This window comes from Daktulosphaira vitifoliae, unplaced genomic scaffold (assembly GCF_025091365.1).
Source record: "Daktulosphaira vitifoliae isolate Bord-2020 unplaced genomic scaffold, ASM2509136v1 Scaffold_3, whole genome shotgun sequence".
NCBI lineage: Eukaryota > Metazoa > Arthropoda > Insecta > Hemiptera > Phylloxeridae > Daktulosphaira > Daktulosphaira vitifoliae.
Window position 1 is genome coordinate 33736965 of NW_026099574.1, and position 26774 is coordinate 33763738.

Genomic DNA, 26774 nt, shown 5'->3' on the forward strand with positions numbered 1-26774 from the left:
ATATATTGATTCTGTTGACTATATCTTTTTAAACACATTAATAAGAATTAATAACTAAAGCAATCCTAGAGAACTGACACTTACTGGCTGCCATAATATTATTAGTAGACTTAAAGACATGTTAACAGTATCGTCAAAACTTCTTACTTAAAACTTCATAACAAATTTAACTCTCACCCAAACCCTAATATTCAATACCTCTATTGAAAGCACATCCCCGACAAACCACCAAGAAGATTAAAAAGAAAATGGTATAGAGACCTTCTATAGAAAAAAAAAAAAAAAAAAAAAACAAAATTCAAAGTAGGTAGCTCCATTGGGTGCCCTCCTACTGCATGCTATTCAAGTCAAATTGTAATTTTTTTTTTTTCACTACTGATAACCCAATTACGGTTGTGCTTATATAGAGTGATTGATTAACTATGCCTCACAAATTATGGCATAGTGAATATACAGGTGTTCAGTAAGTTAGGAAACAGTTAAATTGTTACAAACAATGAGTACAATAGAAATTCGTTTCCTTATTTACTGAATACTCTGTATAGTGAGGTATAGTTAATCAATCACTCTGTATTTTGTATAGATGTAAATTTTATAAAGTTATTTGAATAAACATTATTAAAAAAAAGATTTTTTTAGACTTAAAGAATTGTAACTCTATTAAACATAGAGAGTTATATACTATAAAAAATAACGAAATATGTTTTAAAATATATAAAATGTATGTATATGCATTTACAAATTAATAATTTTTAGCTTCAACATTTTTCAACTTCACTTTTGAAAATTTTCCGAAAATACTGACACTTTAATATATATTTTAAATTAAAGCTTATGTAATATACTTCAATTTGAAAAAGATTGACCTCTGCCCTTGTTTTCATAGTAAAAATAAGTTCCGTATTCTAAAGTATGCTATTTTTGTGTTAAGATTTTCGATTTTATATTAGTCATCAATTTCCAGTGTACGGCTATCGTCAGCGGCGGTTCATGACTTGGACGACAGGACGATCGCACCCCCAACTAAAATTAATTAAAAGAAGGAAATTAATATTATATTCTTAATTCTACATTTTTATTAAAAATGCAAATTTTTAAATTGTAAAACAGTTATAATACATTTGTCATGTATAAACATTAAAGTTGTTTTTCTCAATATATGTGGGTACCCATGCACACACGAGCAGTGTTAGGAGCAANGAGTACCCATACACACACGAGCAGTGTTAGGAGCAATATTCTGAAACATAAATTTTAAGCTAGGTGCTAATCGTGTGCGTGCGGGTGCGGTTATGCCGCAATCTTATGTACGGGTTTTGGACGACCGACAGCGACGTCCCCACGGTAAAATATTAGTATATTACTATATTGGGTGATTTATTTTTAGAAACGCTCGTCGTTATCGGTTGCTATAATAGTATAATCACTATTATTATTTATAATATTATTATTACTATTTTCTACCGCGACCTTTAAAATAATAATATGTGTATCATGTTTTATTTTACTAAATTTCAAAAGATCACAAATCGTATCTAGTCGAAGACATTACCCTCAAAAATTGAAAAAATTTCCCTCGTTCCCCGTAAATGAGGAAAACCTCCAAAAAAATTACGAATTTAAAAATCGCTAATTTTCGACATTTTTTCAATTTTTTTTACTAAAAACTGCCATAACTTTTTCAAAAATGAACATATCAATATAACTTTTTTTTTTTATAGATGCTTGATATCTTTACCTATCATTTGGTATATTTTTTTCATAAATTTAACCCTTTACCAGCCCACAGAGGGGGATTTAAAATTACAACTTTTTCACAAAAAATTAACATTTTTAACTTAACTTTTGAAAATGTTCCGGAAGGTCTGACACTTTTATATATATCTTAAATTAAAGCTAATGTAATGTACTTTATTATGGGAAAAAAAATTTGACCTCTGGACTTGTCTTCATGGTGAAAATAGCTACCAAATGCTATTTTTGTGTGAAAATTCTCGATTTTATTTTTTACATTTTTAACTTTATAATGCTATAACTTATTGAAAAATATATGGATCAAAACAATTTTTTTATGAGAGATAATAATTTTTAATAATCCCTGTTTCATTCACATACTTTATCTTAATCAGGATATTAATAAGGAAATAGCAGATCATGTAGCTTTTAGAATAATCCACCAATTTTTTTAAATTAAACACTATCTAATGATTTGCATCGAAGCGTTTTATTTTGATAGTGATTTTAATCACTGTCAGATATCATTACACTTGAGCCACGTCACCACTGTGCCGCGACCCACCAGTGCTGGGTTTTTAACTTTGAGGAGTTATCCCGAAGAATTCTTCAGGTACTACCGTATGTCTATACGCTCGTTTGATGAATTGGTAAGTTGAATTATTTACTGTATTTTAAAATTATTAGCTGTAACATAAAAAAACATTCATTGATTTGAACAATGCAGATTTATATTCAAGAGCGACAGTATGAGGGAGGATTACTTCATATAATAATAATAATCTGTGAAAATACAATTTTTTGTGGAGGGAAATAAACAATTTCTTTTATACATTCCCTCAAGACTGAGTACTTAGTACATCACGACTAATACTGACATGCATTTGAAATGGTCTTTTCATTAAATCCATTCTTTTATTTTAGGGTGTATTATTAGTTTTAACCTTATACTTTACAATATAAATATTATATATGTATTATTTTTCTAAGGTATACGTTTATTAAAACAATTGTTAATAAGTATACCGCAAATACCCCCAAAAACACCACTGCGTGTACAATTGTGTAATAATAAAATTAAACTTTGTATGCTAGAAAGATTTTTAATTCATTACTTTACAAACATTAATTTAAATCAATAATATAATTCAACCCTAGTTTGTTCAATTTTTAAGTTTTTTAGTTATTATCTTACACGTACAGAACAAAATATATTCAAAAATAGTTTTTGTTTGTTTTATAAAAAAAAAAAAACATTTTATTTTAATTTTACTACTAGACCTAAATATATATATAATATATATATTTGCCATAAAAAGGAAATTTAAGTATTTCGTGGATGATTATAAAACACTAAAACACACATTTATAAATTATAATTTTTTTATGATAAATGGAGTATTTGTAAACATTGCAAAAAGACTGACGAACATTAAACATAATTAACAAATTATATTTCTAGGAAATTGAATTTTATAAAAAAATTTAATTTTATATTTTTATTTTAAAGGAATTTACATTAAACCCAATTAATCAGGAAAAGTTTGTAAGACATTTAAAAAACTCGAAAATAATTTTACCAATATAATTTATGAAAGAAAAATTGTTTACTTAAATATTTATATTCAAATTTATGTTTGTTAATTTGGTTCAAAACGCCAGTCTTTTTTACAATGATCCCTATTCACAGTTATCCCACTGGACCATATAGCTGAATAAAGAATTTCAAGTAGATTTTAAGTTAAAACTTTAAGTTTTTTGAGTTTGACCAAAAACTATAAACTTTAGTCTAGATCAATATAAAAAAATATGTGTTTTAAAAAAGATTTTAAAATATTTTGTTGTCATGAATCCATAACTATATGTATATATTAGTTTTAAGGAATTTGTATTATTAGAAAGTAAAAGTAAATAATAGATTATTATTAATTGTATTAGAAAGTATAACACTAGAAACATTGTTAATTGTATTGTTAATTGATTATTATTTCTAATAAAAAGGGACCTGACCACTCACCGGTGGTCAGTGTACAATCGATGAATGTTACATTATAGTTATTATTTTGACTCTTCTCGATTACACTCATCGGCGTGGGCAAATTGGACGTAGAAAACCCAGTTTACCACATTGTTAAGTATTTTAAGTAATGTAATGGATGAAATAATTAAATAAAATCTCATATAATATATCATATTATATCTCATATAATATTAAATTTAAAAAAAAAATATGAATTATTTAAAATTTAAAGATTATATTAGTTGGATCAAAATTTCAAAAAGAGGATACTTGTTTACGATTATCAATACCACCAGAAGAGCGACTCACAGTTACATTGAGGTAAAAAAAAAAAAAAAGAAAATTGTAAGGTAAATTTTAGTATAAATTTTCAAATTAATATCTAGTAAATGAAGACTCTGTGTTTGGTTTTTGTAAGTGAAAATAGTTTGAATGAACCCTCACGTGCCCGGAAATCGCGGCATTTAATCGCCCCGTGAGAATGATAACATGCGATTTGTATTGTTTAATTTTAGCGATCGGTCGCGTCCGATCGCCCAAAATCAAACCTGCGCGATCGGTCGAGTCCGAACGCATGTTTTTACTCATAGTGTGCATGGTTCAATTTAAATGCGGGTGTTTTATATGAAGCGATTAATCGCCGCGTTTTTAAAAACGCGTACGCACGCGATTAAACGCCTAGTGTGTAAGCCTCTTTATACCTATGACTAGCGGTATTATATTTTAAGTCCACCCCCATCTCTAGCACCCACGAGCCTCCACTAGCTATCGATATATGTACCAAGATATTTATTAAAGACTTGTGTTTCAATACTAAATAATTGCAAAATAAAATTTGTAACTTTAATTGTTGATTATATTCAATAGTTATATTTTACAGTTACTTTTTACACTTTTAAATATTTATGTATGTATTTGCCACAAGTCTCCAAGCCTAATTATTAATACAATTTTTTTTTTCACTAAGTACAGCAATTATAAAGAATAATAGCACNTTTCAGTAAGTACAGCAATTATAAAGAATAATAGCACAGTCGAAATTATTTATAAGTCGCCATTCAATTGTTTTAATATAAAAACATTTCATCATAACTATAATCGTTATGGGAGATATACAATGACGAGGTTTAGAATTATCGCTTGATTTTTTGATAAGGTTCTCAATAAAACTAAATTTACAACATCGTTAGTGAATTCGTAGATAAAATCTTGCAGGTGTTCAATTTTTCAGTATACTATTTTGGAATATGACGAGCAACTCTATTGACCAAAAAGTTAAGCATTCATTCGATTGTAAAATACACGAATACAACAATTATGTGAAGAAATTAAATTTATTAATATGCTATATTGTTAAAACAAAGAGTACCCTAATTATAATCGTTTTCACACGTTGATTAATTGTGAAACAAAATATCTGAATGTACTATATTCGCAGTCGTATTTAAGATGCAATTTTTAAAATAACAACTTTAATAAACTGAGTAAAATTAATTGAATTGATTATTTGCTAAAATTGAACAATTTAAAAATTAATTGCAACTATTACACCTATAACGGTATCACTTAATACTCCAGAACTCCAGGTACGAAATTCTTATCACACTGCCCTAGTAATAATTTATGGACGTTTTTCTTAATTTTTTTTATTGATATAATTATTAATTCTTATTAATGTGTTTAAAAAGATATAGTCAACAGAATAAATATATTTTAGTTTTAACAAGACTATTAATTTTGAATATTTTATATAAAATACTCGATTTGACCAATCATTGTTTGCACAATAAACGAAAAAACATACATTATTATTATTATATGTTTGTTCCTTATCCTATCTTCTCTAGTCACTCCACTTTTCCATTTAATCATTCTCATCTTTGCTACATTCATTTTCTGCTTTATTCTCTTTTCAATCGCCCAACACGCTGAACTATACATCATAACTAGTCTCACTATAATCATCTGGTCCTACTGCTATATTGAATCACATCCTTCTATACCTCTTTCTCACTAATTAAATCTACCAGTCCCTCGTTCCTCAAAATATCCTCTGTCTCTCTTGNATCCTCAAAATATTCTCTGTCTCTCTTGGATACTCCTAATTTAGTAATTTTTCAAAATACTCTTTACCTTTTTTCATATAATCATTGCTCGTTAGCACACTCTTATCATCACTTTTTATAAACTTAACATTGTGATAATCTTTAGAGAGTATTTTTTTTGCAAATCTACAGACTTGCAAAAGTAATAACTAATATTAATGGTATAATTAGCCGTTAGTTTAAGAAGAATTATATAATAATAATAAATTATAATATTAGCATTGGAAGAAGATAAAAACTATCGTGTCATGCGATTGCACCTAAAGTTGTGATCTTTAGTCCAATACTGAGCGGTTCATTATATTAATAGTGGGTAACTTCAAATATATTGAATTGAATTGTCCAAATTACGCAAATAGAAACGCCACGGGAAACATCCTTAGAATCATCGATTGCATTTCCCTGGTGTATATTCATCTGGAACGTTTCTCAGAAGAGACTTGTCGTTAAAGTAATACTCGTGTAAGAGATTAAGATAAAGATTATTCGTCACCTGCATATTTGGCGGGAACGATTATTTTATTGTGAATTTAAAATTAGGCTTTCTATATAATAAATTATGGTTGAAGGGGATTTGTCCATAAACAATATTATAAGCTTTAATTTGGTGTATAATTATTGCCTGGACTCGTCTCGGAACTATGTCAAAAGTACGAAAACCGGTTGCACGTCGGAGAATATGTAGTGTTATTACCGCAGATATTGCCCAGCAATTTCTCTGAAACGGGTTACTTGGAAACTCGAGTACCATTTGTGACTAATGCCATTCGATAGGATATTTTATAAGCTTTAATTTGGTGTATAATTATTGCCTGGACTCTTCTCAGAACTTTGTCAAAAGTACAAAAAACCGGTCGCACGTCGGAGAATATGTAGTGTTATTACCGCAGATATTGCCCAGCAATTTCTCTGAAACGGGTTACTTGGAAACTCGAGTACCATTTTTGACTAATGCCATTCGATAGGATATTTTATAAGCTTTAATTTGGTGTATAATTATTGCCTGGACTCGTCTCGGAACTTTGTCAAAAGTACAAAAAACCGTACTCAGGTCGGAGAATATATGATGTTATTAACGCAAATATTGCCCAGCCATTTCTTTTAAACGGGTTACTTGGAAACTCGAGTACCATTTTTGACTAATGCCATTCGATAGGATATTTTATAAGCTTTAATTTGGTGTATAATTATTGCCTGGACTCGTCTCGGAACTTTGTCAAAAGTAAAAAAAACCGGTCGCACGTCGGAGAATATGTAGTGTTATAACCGCAGATATTGCCCAGCAATTTCTTTTATACGGGTTACTTGGAAACTCGAGTACCATTTTTGACTGATGCCATATAAAAATTACTATAATTTTTATAAGTTTTTTTTTTGAATATAATTTTTAAAAGAATACCCTTCGGAATTTTTTCGTAACTACTTTATAATAAAACATATATTTTAAATAAGTGGCGCCCTCTAGCGGTGTATTTGAGTTTTATATATGATAAGGAATTACTATATAGGTATTGCTAACTTCCAGACATTATCATATCAGGTACTGCAACATTGATAGGTAAAATCGATTTATTCCTAATGTTCATAATTGTTTCAACGGTTGTAGATAGGATCCAAGGACCGATTGTGATATTCTTAGATAGTATTATCAATAGGATTTGTTAACATAAAAATTAATTTATCTATGCAAAAATAAAAATTGATCATTTTTTTGTGAAAAAATAACATGTATACTTTTAAATAATTTTTTTTATAAAAGTAAAAATATCGATTAATAACTGAAATTCCTAAGTTTCCCTTTTTTAGTACAATTATAAATTTTCTTCTTTTTTCCCTCCAATTGATTACGGTCCCATATTTTCCCTCTAAACGGGAAATTTCCCTCTATCTGGCAACACTGTCTATGACTTAATAAATATCACTTCATTTACTAAATGATAAGAGTTATCTTTTCCATAAATTATAAAACAACAAGTCTGTACATAGTCACAGTTAGTTGAAAAAAGTTAATTCGTTGATGATCAGTGTTGTTATTCAATGTTATATTTAATTAAAAAATAATTATTACCTTATATATAGATTTTAGTACAAATTGAATAAAATAGTATGTAATTTTTTAATGTCATGACACATATAATTTGAATGATATAAAATAATTTAAATTTTTTAGAGTAGTGTTTTTTAAATAAGTTGATTCTGAATGTTTTTAACTATTTATGTAATATGAGTAAATCAATTGATATTTGTAAAGCTTCTGTAAGTATTTGTTGTATAATTTTCAAATGTTTAATAAGATTAGCTTTTAAATGTTAAATTTTTTGAAAAAGTTATAGAAAATGTTATAAATAACATTGTATTATATATTAAAATAAAATCCAGTATTATCAAAAGTAGTAAGTGTATAATTAATAAATATTATTTATTAATTACAGTTGTTTTTATTTCTGTATATTTTAAAATTATTATTAAGTTATAATTCGGGCTTAGTCTTCTAGTAATTATAAATTATATCAACAAGTTAAAAAGTTCCTAAGATATCAATTTCTGAGTCATAATTTTTACTTAATATTGTTAAAAAAAAACAGAACTCTAGTATTTTTAAATTTTGTTTTACCTAAATAAAATTTAAAAAAATTGTTCAATTCTAATTTGTACAAATTAAGATACAATGTTTGTTTCATTATTTTTACTTTGGTTCGATTTCGTTTTACGGGGCTATATATATATTCCAGTTTTCTCTGGTACAGTCAATAGCTAATAATGAAGGTGTTATACATAATGTAATGATTAATGATTACATAATTCTAGGAAGTTAACTGTTTTGAGTATGATATGATACTTGGTATAATTTTTTTGTTAGCGTTATCACAATAATTATTTGTTAAGTTGTAATAGTTCATTACGAGCTATTCATTATGAATAGCTCAACTTACTAGTTTTGTTCATTTATTAATTTAAAAATATTATGATAATTAAGGTTAAGTCTTGTAATATTTAGCCATAATTATCAAAAATATTTGTGAGTGTACATCGTAATTCTTTTAATGTTAGCCTCTCAATTTCTCTTATAAGAAATTTTTTTTTGGTAGTTAATTGCATATTTATTTCTATATATCTATTATATAATATTTTTAATGTTCATCACTTATTGAACATTTTTATATCTAGACGGGATGTAGAGTGTTAATATTAAATTATTAATAACTTCTGAAATACTGGTCCAACAGTGGTTATTGATCAGTCATTTTTTTAATAAGATTATTTATACGATACATACATTTTCCAAGTCATAAAAATTTGTTTTTAATTATAGTAACGATCAGTATTTCAAAAGTTATTAACATTTTTATATATAGGTGAGAGGTGAGAATGAGAAATGTCTAGTGATAAAAATGACAGCACCCACACCTCACCTCCAGTCATAATTTTAAATTGTTAATAACTTATTAAATAATCGACCATTAATCTTAATTATATAATTTTCTATTTTATAAACTAGTTAAATATGCATGTTGCCATTTAAAAAAATAATGGTGGCACCTTTATAAGACATAAAAGATGAACATTTAAAATATATAACAGATAAATGGAGATACATATGTAACTAATAAAAGCAAAAAAAAACTAAATGGCTAGTATTAAAAGAATCACTCTGTATATATATGTCCTTGTCTTAAACTTCCTATATTTTATGCAGGGTATATGGGAATTGTAATTTATTCTTAAAATCCATCTTATAAATTCAAATTTTTTTAAATGACTAAAAGTACTTTTAAGTACTCCTTAAGTCTTGTGAATTGGAGTTCACTTGTTGAGTAACAATCGTAATTGGTATAGTGCATTATTATTTAATTTGTATTTTTAAATTCTTATTAAATATTTCTTAGTAGTTTACTTTTTATGTTTTAGTTGGTCAGTTTGAAAGCTGAACTTTTGCGAAAACAAGATGAAGCTAATAAAGCTAAAAGCTTTTCTGGTGATACATTTATTCGACCTATACCTGGCGCTAAAACTCCTTCGTGTCTTCTACAATCAAATGAAGGTGTTCAAAAAAGAAATGCTAAAGATATGGAACAAGAATTTGAACCGAGTATTGATAACAGTTTAAAAAAATCTAGGTAATTTTTAAGGATATTTAATAACTTGAAAACTAAGATTGGTTGAATATGTAAAAACTATATTCAGTATAATTAAATAAGAATGTATATTGCAATATGAACTCAATAAAATAGTGAATTATTTTTCAAAGAATGACCTTATTTCAGTGTTTTGAGTTAACCAAAATTTTTTAATATCAAAGATATTTGTATTAATCAGTGAATTTCTTTTTTTTCATAACATATTTTTTAAAACCTTATATACATTAACTTTAAGGTCATTTAAATTTTTTCATTAATTTGATATTAAATATATTTACCTATTGAAATGTAAAACTAATTACTTAGTAATATTATACAAAAATACATAATTATTTTAAGCTCAATTATGTCTATTTGTATGTTTTATCTTTGTTATGCTTATTATTAACATAATCTTTTTATAATATTCTTATAACTTTTAGGGATATTTTGGCTATGAAATCATTACTTTACGATAAATTAGTTAGTGGTGAAATGATTCCTGAGCAAGATAAAACATTTCTAGTTAATTTTAAACAAAAAGTCAATGATGTTGCTCTTAAAGATTGTTCTACACTTGAAAAAAAAGAGAAAATTTGTAATTCTGATGTTGAATTAGATAAATTTGATTTTGGTGATGATGACGATTGGTAAGTAAAGTACATTTGTACATTAAAAAAAAAATTATTACATTAATATTTGTACTAATGAATATCTAAATATCTAATGATATAAAATATCTATGAAATTATTGTTTCAACACATGAGGTCCTGTGTTCAGTCCTCAGGGTGCCAACAAGACTTATCTTGTGATTTTCTTATTGTTGGTATCTGATGTCTGATGCAAAGCAGTCATAATATCCATCTCGTTCATTGGCCTAGCCAAGAACCATATTTGACTTCCTAACATGTAAAACAGGGCCACAACTCTGTAGCATGTTAAGTTTGGGAAATAGAAGAATGTAAAACTGATTATTTAATTTTCTTATTTTAGGTCTATTAAATAAGTTAATAAAAGCTAAAGTGATTGCTTTTAATTATTTATAAGTTAAATTAAAATCTTAAGTATGATTTAAAAAGTAATTATTTTGTGAAAATAGTTCTACAAAATAAAAGAATGTACAATTCTTTTTATACTTTAGAAAAAATTTAATTTTTATTGGAAATTATTTTTTAATTAATCCAAATGTTGAAAGTTTTTTCTAAACAATACTCAGGGTTTCATGGACATTTTTGGACATTTGGTTCTGTAAAACAATAATGATCATTTGATCTATTTTCAAAAAAATTTCTTTTTTATTTCGACAGGTTTATAACATGGTAAATGATAATGTTTTCATTTGTAGATAGTAGATAAAATGTATAGAGGTTTTACTTATCTTACATTTACTGTTGAATAAAAAAAGAAAAAAATTAAAAAATATTTTTATTATAAAAATATAAAAGTATTTCATGTCTTTATAAAAATATTTATAATATTTATAACTAAAAATATTTTTTCTAGGGTTGATTATACAGATTTTTTTGGACGTACCAGACGTTGTTTAAAAGTAGACTTGGAATTTTTTAAAAAAAGAGATCAAAGGATAGAAAATGAATTAGGGCCTCCTCCTAATAACATAAAATCAAATGATATTTCAAAAGAACAAAAGTTTGTGAAAGAAGGAATGAGTTCAGTAAATGAATCTGAACTTAATTTTTCAGACATGCGTAGAGAACAATTACGCTTGAAATGGGAAGAAGAAGAACGTAAATTAGCTGACAGAACTGATATTCATTATGAAGATATAAGATTTGATGGTAAGTTATACAAGATGATTTATTTAATGCTAGCCATATAATTTCTCTTAAAATAATGTTTTTTTTTTTGCTTTTGTTAGTTACATTTGTATATCCATTTATCTGTTATAAAATATGTTTTATGTACATCCCGTATATCTTATATGGGTGTCAACTTAATTTTTTTAATGTAAATATACATATTAAATTAGCTTATTAAGTAGAAAATGATCTAATTATAAAAATGACTGGTTGATAACAATTTTTAGACTAGTTCTTCAAAAGTTATTAACAATTTAATGTAATGACTAGAGGTGAGGAGTGGATGTTAATATTATTATCACTAAACATTTCTTGGCCTCACTCCTCATCTTGCTTAGGTTAAATGAATGTTATTTTTCAAAATAATAACTGAATTCCCTATGTTTTTTTTACTTGAAATTAATTTCAAAAAGAAATTTAGGTATTTAAAGTTAATGGAACATAAATTAACATATTTTTGTAGTAAAATCCCAATTATTTTTAATTTTTAAAATCTATCTTCTTCTTCTTCTTCCTCGCCTTAATCCCAACTACTTGGGGTCAACCACCCTTTTCCTAAACTTCTACTTGACACGATCTCCCTCATTCTCTACGCTTACTTCAGCTGTCCTCATATCGCATTCAATAACATCTCTCCATCTCTTTTTTGGTCTGCTCTTACCTCTTCTTCTTTTGACATTCATTTCTACAACTGTTGTTACGGCTTCCAATTCTTCTCTTCTCATAACATGATAAATGATCTAAGTCTATTTTCTCTCATCTTATCTACGATTGACTCTACATCTATACTTTCTTATCAACTGCCCAACACTCTGAACCATACATCATAGCTAGTCTCACTACAGTCTTGTAGAATTTATCTTTCAGTCTCATAGGAATTCTTTTATCACATAAGACATCAGACGCTTCTCTACACTTCAACCACCCTCACTTAATCCTGTGTCTTACATCCTTGTTAATACCACCGCTTTTTTACACGACTGAACCTAAATACTTAAAACTTTCCACCTCTCCAATCACGTCTTCGCCTATTGTTACTGGGCTCCTTATTTCACCCAACTCGTGTTCTCCTTTATCAAACTCGTACTCTGTATACTCTGTCTTACTCCTACTTATTCTTAAACCCTTTTCTTCAAGAGCTGATCTCCACACCTCTAGCCTTTGATTAATTTCCTCCCTATTTTCTCCTATTAACATTATATCGTCAGCAAACAACATGCACCACGGCACCTCTCCTTGTATTTCTCTAGTAATTTCATCCATCACTATAGAAAATAAGGAAGGGCTTAAAGCAGAACCCTGATGCACTCCTACTCTTACCCGAAAACCTTCTGTTACTCCTCCCACACTTTTTACCCTAGTACAAGTGCCATCATACATATCCTCTATTATATTAATGTACCTTTACTGGGCTCCTTTTCTCATTAATGCCCAATTTAGAACCTCTCTTGGTACTCTATCATACGCTTTCTCCAAATCTATAAATACCATACAAATCTTTTTCTTTTTTTCCCTAAACTTTTCTATTAGTCGCCTCACACAAAATAATGGCTCCATTGTTAACTTCAAGGCATAAATCCCAACCTATCACACAACTCATCATATCTCTTTAATATCGCCTTACTTACTGCACACTTGGCTTCTTTGCATATGCGTTTATACTCTATCCAATCTTCTCTCCTTTTGCTCTTCTGCCATACTTTGAATTGCTTTTTCTTACTTTCTATGATTTCTTGAATGTCCTCATCCCATCGTCAGGTTTCCTTGTTTCCTGGCATTCTACTCTCACCAACAATCTCCTTTGCAATATTCTTAACACAACTAGCAAATCTATTCCAAACATCATTTATGTCTCCATCGACATCCGCACGGTCTTCTTTTTTACCGTCTTGACAAACTCTTTTTCATTTTCCTCTTTCAATTTCTAGCAACGGATTTTTGATTTTTCTCCCGTGTTCCTTCTGTTTTTGTATATTCTTTTCCCGGTACACCAAAACTCCATTACCATCAATCTATACTGTGTAGTTACACTCTCGTCTGGAATAATTTTACAATACTTTACTCACTTTACGCTCTCTCTCTTCCACATAAAATAATCAATCTGTGATCTATTCCTCCCATGTCTTATAAGTTATATAATGTTCTTCCCTCTTTCTAAAATAAGTATTTATCACAGCAAGATGATACGATACTGCAAAATCTAGGATTCCTTCTCCAGCCTCATTTTTCCCACTAAAACTATACCCTTCATATACTCTTTCATATCCTCTCCTCTCATTATCTACATGTCCATTTATATCTCCACCAATCACTGCATCCTCATTGCCAGGTACCCCTTGCATCACCTCATCTATTACTCTCCAAAGCACTTCCTTGTCTATTTCATCACATCCTACTTGTGGTACATAGGCACTTATTACATTCAGCACTTTTTCCTCGAATATCAATTTCACGACCATAATTCTGTCACTTTTCCTAGTTACTTCTACTACTTTACTCTTTTCATTTCCTCATCTATTATTATCCCTACACCATTCTTTGTACTATACTTCCCTGAATATATTATTTTATAACGCTCACCTATTTCCCTTGATTTCTCTCCTCTCCACTTAGTTTTCTGCACACAAAAAATGTTAACTTTTATCCTCTTCAGTACTTCTACTAATTTTCTACTTCTACCAGTTAATGTTCCAACATTCCAAGTACCTATTCTTACTTTGTATCTATCTTTCCCCCTTATACACAAGTCCAGCCTCGAGTTATGTGGTGATGTCCCTACACCGTTGACACTACAAGGGTTGGGTAGACCTGTACACATGACTGGTGAAACAGCTACCGCACAAGTTGTCTGGCTGGTATCAAATACTTTATTCCTTAGGCCTTCTCCGTTTTTAACTACTTTATGTTGTTCCCGCTTATATCCGAGATGGGGCAATCCGCCTAAGTTTTGTTCAGGATTCCTCATACTTTTTTTACAATAATTTTTATGACCTGACTCAACCTCATTAGTCGCTTATTACAACTTGCAGGGGGGCCATGGAAGTATTCTTAGCCCCTATCCACAGGGAATTTAATTTTTAATTTTTTAATTTTTAAAATCTATATTTTTTCTTAATGTCATTTTTGGTTTAAATTTTCCTAATTAAAATTTTATCATTGTATGAATTATTAAACATTTATTATTTTAATATAATAAATAATACTAATTATTTAAATTTCATTTGTTATCTAAAAAATTTCCTAAGAAGTTATTCAGACTGTGTTACTAAATTTTAACAATATATTTTTTATAGTATATTTTTTTATATATTAAAATAAGTAAAACTTCACAAATTTAAAATAACATTGTTTAAAATTATACAAATAATAACTAAAAATGTTTTAGCATTAACTAATGCAGCATTAGAATTATCAAACATTGGTTCATTTTGAATAAAAATAGAATTTAATGACTTTTTGGTAGTAATATTTTGAACTATTGTTTGTTTGTTATTTAATTCAGTCCAGTAATCATATAACCCACTTCCATCATCTGTGGTTTGATCTAAATCTTCATCATCTGATATAATTGGAATTGATAAAACAGTCTCATTGTTACATTTGTTGCTATCACAAAAACAATATTTTACATTATTTGCAATTTTGCAATCAACAATTGCTTGTTCGTGACAGGTTTTCAAAACTGTATTGCCTTAAAAAAAATATTTTTATGTTATTTTATCATAAATATTATATTCCTATTTTTTTACCATAAATTTTAGTTAGACATCCTTGATATCTTCTAGGACATATTAAGGTAAAATTTTTAGCTTCGTTAGTTCCACAAATTGGTATAGTTTGAATATCAATACTTGGAAAAGTTATGTGAGTTTCAAAACTTTCTGTATTATCGGATAATGGCTGTGGGTTACAAATGTAGCATATTAATCCATTTATTAAGGATGCAGAATTAACAAAGTCTGTAAATTAAAAGAAATTTTCTTTATTATTTAAATATACCTTTTAAATTAAAAAAATTTAAAAATATTAATTTAAAATAATTTAAAGGTTTCATTTTTTTCATGCATTATTTTTTATTAAAGATTGATTTTAGACATAATATTAAATTTAAACTTCTAAAAGTTTGCTATTATTTACGTTCTATGTGTTTGTATAAAAAAATATTATGTGAAACTACATTTAAACCAAAAAGTTTAAGTAGAAATAATTAGCTTTATTAGTCAAAATTGTTTAGAAAATGCAAAATATTAAACATTTTAAGTAATATACTGTGTATATTAGAGATATTTACATGCATTAATCGATATTCCCCCAACCGCAAACCAAGTTATCAACCTATACAAAAATGTATTATCATGTGAAAATAAATAAGTGTTAGCCTAGTGGTTTGGCTTTTCTATGTCGCCTATGGTTGTGGGATCCAGTATCATACCATGCTTTTTTTTTTAATGTGATTTTCAATACACTTTTTGTTGTCAAGTCATTAATTTTGGGCGAGGAATGGTATCCTGCTTAATATGTGGAGATACCTCTAGACCATTGATATTAGCTAATTTGGCAAATAAATGTATCTGGTGATCACATTAAACTGTTCAGAAATATGCTTTATATCCGAAAATGTAAAATTATGAATTTCAAAAATACCGGAGACAACCTGTTATTGAACTAGACTTTTTAGAGTTTTCCAAAACTAAAAATATAGAGAAGAGGATGAAACACATTTTTTTACTTACTGAATATTTTTTTTGTGAAATTTTTTTTATTAGCAACCTCATTTAATGAAAATTGCTTACATTAATGACAAAATATTTTCAATGATATACAAAAGCCCTCTAAAATCCTCCTTTGGAATGGGTTCAATTATCTTTTGAAAATTTAGACCATGAATACATAACATAACATAATATTGTATAATTAACTCTTATTAGTATTGTTAATTGTCAAAAACTTGATACTAAATGTGTAAAGAATTTTTTTGTTTATTTAGGCAAAAGTCAAGAAAAATATAAATAGAAAATTTAGTTTTTTTGGTATTATATTTTTAATTTTGTAAATTAATTTCTATTTTATTCGTGTTAAAAGGCAATTCTCATTAGTTGAATTTTTTTTTCATAATTTTTGGCTGTTTAATATTTAAATTATAATCAAAGCAAATAAAAAAAATTAATTAATACAAATTTAATTCGATTTCATAGATTTATTAGCTCTTGCTTTGTCTTGACATTTTCTGATTTGCATAATGTATAATTTTAACTATTGAGTTTAAGTCTGATGTACCTTATATTTTAATCATATTTGTTCGTTAATTAAACTATACTAACTAACTATAACTAACTGAAATCATAATGTCCAACCTTTATATTTTAAGTTATAATATGATAATATATTCATTCTCAATAATTGTATAATACCTTATAATAATATTAAAATTTTCATCTTAATAGATATTTTAGATACAGTCAACATTAACACTATTCAATTTTTTTTAGACGAAATAATAATCATATTCAAAACTGTATCTGAACAGGGGTCCATATTTTTTTTAAAATATACATACAAAGTAAATTTTTTTAATGCCAGCCTCTTAAAAAATTCTAAGGGTGTCAACTTTATTTTTTTTTAATAGTATCACATGTATTAATTTAGCTTATAAAATATAAAATTATTTATTTAAGAAAATTATTGGTTATTAACAATTTTTGGACAAGTCAATGGAAGTTCTAAGTATTTTAAAGTATAGATTGAAGGCGAAGAATGAATGTTGCTTACTTTATGCTTATACATTATATATTTAGATCCGATACACACATATATATATATACAGAGTGTTTAGTAAGTGAGGAAACAAGTTTCTTTTGTTCTCTTTGTTTATAATAATTGATATGTTTCCTTACATACTGAACACTCTGTATACTAAATTTAAATCTTTATAATACACCTTTCAATAAATTTGTATTTAATAAATTCATTTTTAATTCAATAAATTTTTCAGTAACGATTTATACACAATTAGTGTTAGTGCAAAGGCTTGGCGAGCGACGTTTCCCTGGTTTCGTACATCTATGTAGTATAGTAAGGGTTTTGTTTTGGAGGGATATACATAAGAAAAAAATTGTTAAATGTATGTCTTTTATTTTTTTAATATTTATCATTTAAAATGAGGAACTTTGCTCCTTAAAAAGTAAATAGTCTTGTTTACTAAAATTTTTACATTTTAAAATATATTTAAATATTATTATTTTTAAAGTAGGCTTAATTTATCTTTTAAATGTACTAGGCAGTGTCTATTTTTTTATCATTAATACAATGATCAGTATCGCAGACTATTTTAAGAATTTTAGAAAAATAAGCTGTTCTATTTCAAGAATAAATAATTTAGTGTTGATTGAATATACTAATAATTTAGTATCAATGGTATAAAGTTACGAAAATTCCTATCTTCATCGACCTAGTGAAATAAAGAAAGATGGCGTTTATTTTATTACTGTAATCTAGCAGTAACTTATTTATTAGTTAACTAGTCATGATCATTGAGTGAATAGTAAATAATTTCATAATATTAGAGGTTATTAATTTGGCGTACAATTATTTGCAGACCAACCGAATCCAGTTTTTCATTTTTAAGATTTTAAATATGACTTATCTTCATATTTTAATCATAAATTATTGGAAAACTGGGATTTACGACTTTCCTTAGCCCACGCAAATGGACTCGCTTCTTGAAGTTTTCAATAGTACATTAAATAGATAAAACATTTATAAATATCTAAGTTTAAATATTTAAAAAAAAATCCAGTTTCATTAGCTATTTCTTAGCGTTGAAAAATAAGTTTACGATATAATATGTCTAAAATCTACTATTATTTAACAATTATAATGCTAATTAATCTACCCATTGATACTATATCTTATTGGATTATTTGCATTACCTTAACTTATATATTTTAAAAGATATAAGTGTTTTTATATTGTGTTAGTAGGAGAAGAACGATTCATTGCTGTAACAATGTTGATGAACATTTTTTTCTTAATTTATTAAAAATAAAAAAATGTCTCGAGTGATATATTAAACATAAAATTTGGGTATCAATAGCACTTAGAGGTGATCGACCCATCTCTGTTCCCACCACAGGCCTATGAAAATTACTGAAAAATTTGCCTTAACATTCTTGAGGGGAGGGGGGGCGTTATAAGGGGTTGATATTTAAAATAATTTGGTATTGAAAATGTATTAAAAAATATATTAATAATAGTTATTAATATACTGGAGTGATAAATGGGCTATACATTTTATCAAGGATGTATTTTAAAAATTTGGCGCTAAGGGAACATAATTTTTCTGTGGTAAAAATTGCAATTTTTTTAGTAAATAGATTAATTTATCAAAAGATGTTTATTTTAACTCATTTTAAATTATTACGTTAAGAGAATAAAAGTCCAACGCGTAACTAATTCCTGTAAAGTAATCCATAAAATAACTTTAATATTAAAGTTGAAATCAGAGTCGGCGCAAGGGGTGTGTAAAGTGTACACTTTACATGGAGTACTCCATGACGAGGCTCCTCGCTTTGGATGGTCTTGTAAATCAAGTAAATTACTAAAAAAAAAATCCTTATTAATAAAAATTTAATCTAATGCCAACCCTGGTTAATATTGGTATTTAAATTGACCCCAAATATTCGTAATATGATCTTGACCAAATATAAGTTCATTTATGACGAATAAGGGCTAATTCTTTTAGTTAAAAATTAATATTAATTTTGTTTTGCTGATCCAATTATTATCACATTTATTTCACGTAAAACTATAAAATAATTTTAAATATTTTTATTTTAGTGATGATAAGTATTAAGGTTTTTTTTAAATAATACGCTCTTAATATTCTAGTATTGTAAAATATTCTAATGAAAGTATTTTTGTATATTTTCTTTATTCTGAATACTTAATATATATATATATATATTTGAATGGTATTCTAAATACTTTTTTTTTTGTATTTTTATTTTATATTTAAATGCTTTAAATGTCGTTAATTATAAATTTAAAAAATACTGACTACAAACCCAAAATTAAATATATTGTTAAAGGATTTTTATTATTTGTCGGGCTTATTGATAATATTGCTTTTATATTTGCTAGTATTTTGAAAAATGTTATTTTTCAATTTCTTTGGTCATATTGATTATTAAAATCGGTTGTGTAAAAGTTGAGATTTTTCGTGGTACAATATAAAAAAACCCAGCACAGGGGGGTCGCGGCACAGTGGTTACGTGGCATAGTTGGATCAAGTATAATGATATCTGACAGTGATTAAAATCACTATAAAAAAAAAACGCTTCGATGCAAATCTTTAGATAGTGTTTAATTTTAAAAAATTGGTGGATTATTCCAAAAGCTTCATAAACTGCTAGTTCCTTATTAATATCCTGATTAAGACAAAGTATGTAGAATAAAAAAGAGATTATTAGAAAATAGTATTTCCCATAAAAAAATTATATTGATCAATACACTTTTCAATAAGTTATAGCATTATAATGTTAAAAATGTAAAAAAAAAAATTGAGAATTTTCACACAATAATAGCATTTGGTAGCCATTTTCACCTTGAAGATAAAATAAAGTCCGAAATTTTTTTTTTCCATGATAAAGTATATTACATTAGCTTTAATTTAAGATATATATAAAAGTGTCAGACTTTCCGGAACACTTTCAAAATTTAAGTTGAAAAAGTCAATTTTTTGTGAAAAAGTTGTCATTTTGAATCCCCCCCTGTAGGCAGGTAAAAAGTCAGATTTATAAAAAAAATATACCAAATGATAGGTAAAGACATCATGCATCTACAAAAAAAAGAATTATATTGATCCATACATCTTTCGAGAAGTTATAGCATTATAAAGTTAAAAATATAAAAAAGAATTTTTTTACAAAAATCGTATTTTTTTTATTAAGTTTAATGTCTGTTTTCACCATGAAGATAAAATAAAGTCCGAAATTTTTTTTTACCATTATAAAGTATATTACATTAGCTTTAATTTAAGATATATATAAAAGTGTCAGACCTTCCGGAACACTTTCAAAAGTTACGTTGAAAAAGTTCTACTTTCTATATGCATTTTTATGTTTTGAATCCCCCCTGTATTTAGGGAAATGGTCCGATTTAAAAAAACAGTATGTCGAATGAAAGATCTATATAAATACTACTTCTCATAAAAAAATTGTAATGATTCATACATTTTTCAAAAAGTTATAGCATAATAAAGTTAAAAATGGAAAATACAAAATCGAAAATTTTCACACAAAAATAGCATTCGGTAGCCATTTTCACCATGAAGATAAGATAAAGTCCGAAATTTTTTTTTTTCATGATAAAGCATATTACATTAGCTTTAATTTAAGATATATATAAAAGTGTCAGACCTTCCGGAACATTTTCAAAATTTAAGTTAAAAAAATTAATTTTTTGTGAAAAAGTTGTCATTTTAAATCCCCCCTTGTGGGCAGGTTAAGGGTTAAATTTATGAAAAAAATATACCAAATGAAAGGTAATGATATTATGCATCTATATAAAAAAGAATTATATTGATATGTTTATTTTTGAAAAAGTTATGGCACTTTTAAGTAAAAAAAATTGAAAAAATTTCGAAAATTAGCGATTTTTAAATTTGTAATTTTTTTGGAGGTTTCCCCCTTTTACGGGGAACGAGGGAATTTTTTTCAATTTTTAAGGGTAATGTCTTCGACTAGATACGATTTGTGATCTTTTGACGTATCATTGAAAGAAATCGGTTCGGTGAGAGCTGGGAAAAAGTGGTAACAGACACAAAAAAAAAAAAAACACATCTTAGTAAAACCAATACCTTCTCAGCTTCGCATCGAAGCTAAAAGCACTGACCGTCACAAAACCACTACCTTTTCAGCTTCACATAGAAGCTAAAACTAAAAGTTTCAAATGCTCATGAAGTGCTAAAACTTTTTTCCGATAGTAGAATAAATAAGTAATAAGTAAATAAAATAATTTTTAGAAGGTTAATGTTGCCGATTTCTTTCATAAAAAAAATGCAGATCGTATTAAGTAAGTTTTACAGGATTGACAATTTTCTCTTAGTTTTATTATACAATAGATTTAATTATAAAGAGAGAATAACATTGATGAGTAGTAAACTACATATGTTAAATTTAAATATAACTGTTATTTATATTTTGTAAATATTAATTTTACAAGAATATTATTTATTTTTAATTTATAAAATTTAAGTATAATACTATTTATTTGCTTTTAAACTTGGAATGTAGACAATTAATAATTTGTTTACACTCTTTGATTTACTATGTGTCAATATGCTAAAATTGAGTTTTATATTATGATTAGGAATCTTTGTTTTGTATGTTTCAATTAACTCAATAAGTCGACCTTAAATTTTTACTGACCTTTTATGTATATTAATGTGATTAGTCTTTTATTGTTTCTTATACATATGGAATATATTTTTTAAATACTATTGCTTTACACTATATGAAAGGTTATTAAAAAATAAAAAATATTTTTTTAGAAAACTGACTTCAATTTATGATTATAACTAATGCTAGAACATTTAGGTTTATATTTAAATTTACATAACTTACAGAGTTTTAATATAAATTATGCTTAGTATGTAAGTTAATTATTTCATTTGGTTATATTGAATAAAATTATAAAATACTATTAGGTAAGAAAATGATAAACGAACTATAAGAACTGGTTTTGTTTTTTATTTACATTTTTTCGTGAATATTGTTTGGATTTCTAGATAAATTGAAATAAAGCGTGTTATCATTTTTTCCGAATAAAATACTTTTTTCAAAAAGTTCTTTTCTATTACATCTTCAATTAGTGATATGTTAATTTTAGCATGCACAATTTTTACATCTTTAATATATGTAATAGACTATGTTGTACATATTATATAAATCCAATAATAATGATATATATACTCAATGCACTACAATAATTTAGTATTATTTAATCGAATTTTAATTCTAATATGATGTGGTGCAGGTATTTAAAATAAAATTTTAGGATTGATACATATCACAGATATTGCGATTTTAACGATTAATGTAAACTTACTAGTTGTTATGAGCCACATAATAGCAAATTTTGTCCATCGAGTCCCAAAGAACATTATCTTAGGAATTTAGCAGAATCGAAACTTTAAGTTTTCATTAATAATAAATATAGCATAGTTAACTTGATAAACTAATTATTTTTTTCGAACAATGTAGTAAATAATTTTCTTATTACAAAATATGAAACAGTGTGAGAGACATTCCTCTATGCTGTTCACGCGATTACTGAAAACAATACATTATGGATATGCTAGTGCAGTTATACATTTGAGAAATCAACTAAACTCCCTCTCGCAATTTCCTCCTTTCTGCTACCCGTCATGGTGACGGCACACCATACCATAGGGTCGATTCATACAATTTATTATACTGTTACACAAACAATTAATCAAAAGCTAATATTTGTAACATTGATGTAATAATATTATAATTTATTAAATTTAATATGTTGCTTACTTTAATCTATATATCAAATAAACAATGCAATTTGTTTTTTAATTCACGGCCTCTTGCCATCGATTTAATTATTTATTTCATTTTATTTTTTAATCAATCAATCAAGTATAATTAATATAATTACTATAAGAAAGTATAATATACGAATTGAGAAGAAAAATCAAATTAAATAAATTTGATTACGCACTACAACATATGAAGTGATTTGTTTTCATTTGATTCAAAATTAATACAACAAATAATTACAATAATATTTTGATTGCTGGTGAATCATAACTAGGATTCGAAATTATATGCATTTAAAATTTTTATTTAAGTCACTTTGAAGGATCCGAAGTTTGTGCAACTTCGTTGTAAGATTATATAGTAGGGTAGAAATATTTTTTATTTTTGGGGGGATAAACACTCTTAATTCTCTTGATGCTATAACCTCGATAACATCGTATTATAAAGTCAATCAATAAAAGTTTGTACTGGCTGTTGGTTTGTTCCGAATTACTTAACAAAGTTATTAATGCTTATAAATCCGCGATCTATTCATAACAGATTTTAATAAATCCATTATTATTAAACATTTTATACTTCATCACTGATGATTTTATTTTTAATGATTATACTATACGGATTTTTAACATGAGAAATTATTTAATATAAAAGATAAAACTTAAATTTTTTAGTGAGTAATTAAAATTAAATATTTTATCATATAGTAATCCTAACAAGTCCGAAAAAATGTTGCATACAATTTTTATGGAATGGTATATTTATTTATAGTTAATCAATGTCTATTTTTTACAATTATCGCTGGGTTTTCTTTTATCTAACAAGGATAAATAATCACACGGGTTGGGTTGGGTTAGCGTAGTTAATTTATACAACTAAAAATCCTTTCAATAATTTTTTGGAGCAAGTGAGCGTAATGTAATTTTTTTTTCAACAAATTTTCTATTTAAATAACTAATGCATTAAAACTACAACATTGATATGAATAGAAAAATTAAAAGATTTTTTAGATTAAAATATACTTTTTAGATATAAATTTGAATAAATAAGTATCTAATAAATTGAATTTATTATTTGTTATTATTAGGAAACGTTGAACTAAATATTATATACATAGAATACTGTGTATTAAATATATTTTTTAGTGTGCCTTTATCATGAAAAAATAAAATAGTAAAAATAATTGTCTATTTGTACCATACTGAAAAATTATTTGATTATTGTCATAATATTAAGTTTGTTTAAAAGAAGCTGTCTTTAAAGTATTAAAAAATTATGGTTTTATTTATACATCTTGTTGACAAGCTAGCTCTCATAACATTTATATTTTTCGTTTTATAGAGGTCAGAGAACATGGAGTTGGATATTATGCTTTTTCAACAGACGAAAAAGAACGTCATCGACAACAAGCTGAATTAAAAAAGATTCGCGAAGAAACTAAAGAAACGCAAAGTGCGGTACAGAAATTGAAAGAAAAACGTGCAGCACAAATGGCAGCACGACTTAAAGCTGTTAAACGACGTAAAAAAGAAAAACTTGGTCTTCCATTAGACTCAAGTTCAGGTTTGTCAAATTTTAACTATCGTGTTAGTTTAAAAATAATGTAATCATTGAGTATAAGTTATTAACTTCAAAGTTAATTTTGACGGTCATTTTACAAAAAAAAAATCTGAACTTTTCCCTGTCACTTTTTTTTAGGTTAAATCTATGTTTATAATTTTTTTTATGGCTGTTAAGAATTTTTATTAGGATTTTAAAATTAAAGTTTTTATATTTCTAACATAGCTAGTATTATTATAGGTACTGTGAACAGTAAAAAAACATGAAATGCTCAAAATTTTAATATTATCACAATATTTTTATAAAAAAACTATTTTTTTTAATTGTTTAAAAAATCACATTTTTACCTTCTCTTAAATTATTTATGACAGTTCATATTCAGAATTAGTTCATAAAAAAAAAATTAATTATTTTATAACACTTTTTAATAAAAATGATAAGTAGAAAATATATTGTATAGTCGTGATTTTTTGAGTTTTAATATTATCTTCTTAATTATAAAAGAATATATTGAAACTCACGTCGACCTATTCAACCATATACTCTGAAAACAAATTGGTTACTTCTGTAAATTATTTTTTAGTGACCATTTTAAAATTTTATGACTTTTTACCTGTCATATATATTTTTTTTTAAATCTAGAGCAAAAAAGGGGAACTTACAATTTAATAACACTACAGCACCCAATCGTCACATCCCTAAATCCACTTCTGATTGATTTTGTTGTAAAGTACTTATATATATAATTAATTACTTCAAAAATTAATTTAACATTGCTGATTTGTATTTCAATCATTAATTGTGAATTTATTTATAACCTTGAAGGTTTTTATTGGCTTCAAAAAAATCTGATTTATTTCGGTCTTTAAAATTTTTTTATTATATTAAACTTAAATTTTCAGACGAAGAGCAAGTATTGCCTCCTAAAAGCCCTTCTCCGGAAATTATTGAAGACATTAAAGCACAACAGGCATTTGAGAAGTTAAGAAAAGCTGCTCACGTTAGACCTTGGGATTACGGAAAAGACGGAGTTCAAAAACCACGTAAATATTTAAATAAGTTTTTTTTAATAGATAAAAATTATGTACAGCTTATGTTTATAACTTAATAATTTATTTTTAGTTATGACTCAAGATGAATGGAATGAAAAACAACGTAGTGAAAGGCGTACCGAATTTTCTTGGGATTATTCTGAGACATCAAAATCAGTCAGTAAGAGTGAGCATAGCTCCGACGAGGACGACATGGTTGGTCCATCTTTAGATATGTTCACAAAATCAAATAATATTGAGGAACAGTGTTCGGTTAAGGTTAAAAATTATAATCAACCCATTAAAAATGAATTAGATGATGAATCAAATACTACCAAAAGTAAAACGATGAACATAGAAAATTATTTGGATAGTATTCCTTTACCTTCAGAACCTAAAATAGGAGCCGAAGTTGCTCCACCTCCTACTTATGAATATTATGGACCTAATATAAAATGTCCTAAATTTTCTACTCGATCTATAAATATGGATGAAATGAAAAATTCTATTTTAATTGGTATTGAAGTGAAAAATAATTGTAAAACAAAAAAAGTAAAAGGAATTATAGATGAAAATTCAGACTAAAAATGTTGGATATTATTAAATTGTATATTAAATATAAAATATGTTTGTTAATAAATGTTAAATTGTATTGATGATGTGTTGTTTATCAAATATATTTTTAATCATTGGTACATGGTCCTGGGCACTAGTTATGCAATGTTTTATTTACGAGGATTTAAAAAATTAATGAGGGATTATGATAAGGGATCGATCTGGCTTTGTGGGTGAAAACGTATGTTTCAGCGCACAGGGTCCCG

The 26774-nt window shown here is 26.6% G+C and overlaps 3 protein-coding genes across 3 annotated transcripts in view; 2 read left to right on the forward strand and 1 right to left on the reverse strand.

Moving 5' to 3' along the window:
• Nucleotides 1–151, forward strand: part of LOC126902121 (uncharacterized) — a 4663-nt gene extending 4512 nt beyond the window's left edge. The window contains exon 4 of the mRNA XM_050679146.1: nucleotides 61–151. Within this exon, the coding sequence (XP_050535103.1) occupies nucleotides 61–151 (91 nt within the window). The remainder of the gene's footprint in view (nucleotides 1–60) is intronic.
• A 7704-nt stretch (nucleotides 152–7855) lies between these two features.
• Nucleotides 7856–26609, forward strand: LOC126900589 (coiled-coil domain-containing protein 174). The gene is made up of 7 exons (XM_050676409.1): nucleotides 7856–8115; nucleotides 9769–9977; nucleotides 10421–10627; nucleotides 11482–11777; nucleotides 24704–24925; nucleotides 25825–25965; nucleotides 26045–26609. The coding sequence occupies exons 1-7, from the start codon at nucleotides 8083–8085 to the stop codon at nucleotides 26536–26538; spliced, it is 1602 nt and encodes a 533-aa protein (XP_050532366.1). The 5' UTR covers nucleotides 7856–8082; the 3' UTR covers nucleotides 26539–26609.
• Nucleotides 15100–23151, reverse strand: LOC126900605 (uncharacterized). Its single transcript, XM_050676444.1, has 3 exons — nucleotides 22905–23151; nucleotides 15548–15757; nucleotides 15100–15489 (listed from the first exon to the last, which is right to left on the reverse strand). Exons 1-3 carry the CDS (start codon nucleotides 22957–22959, stop codon nucleotides 15125–15127), a joined length of 630 nt encoding a protein of 209 aa, XP_050532401.1. The 5' UTR covers nucleotides 22960–23151; the 3' UTR covers nucleotides 15100–15124.
• Nucleotides 26610–26774: the final 165 nt, after the last annotated feature.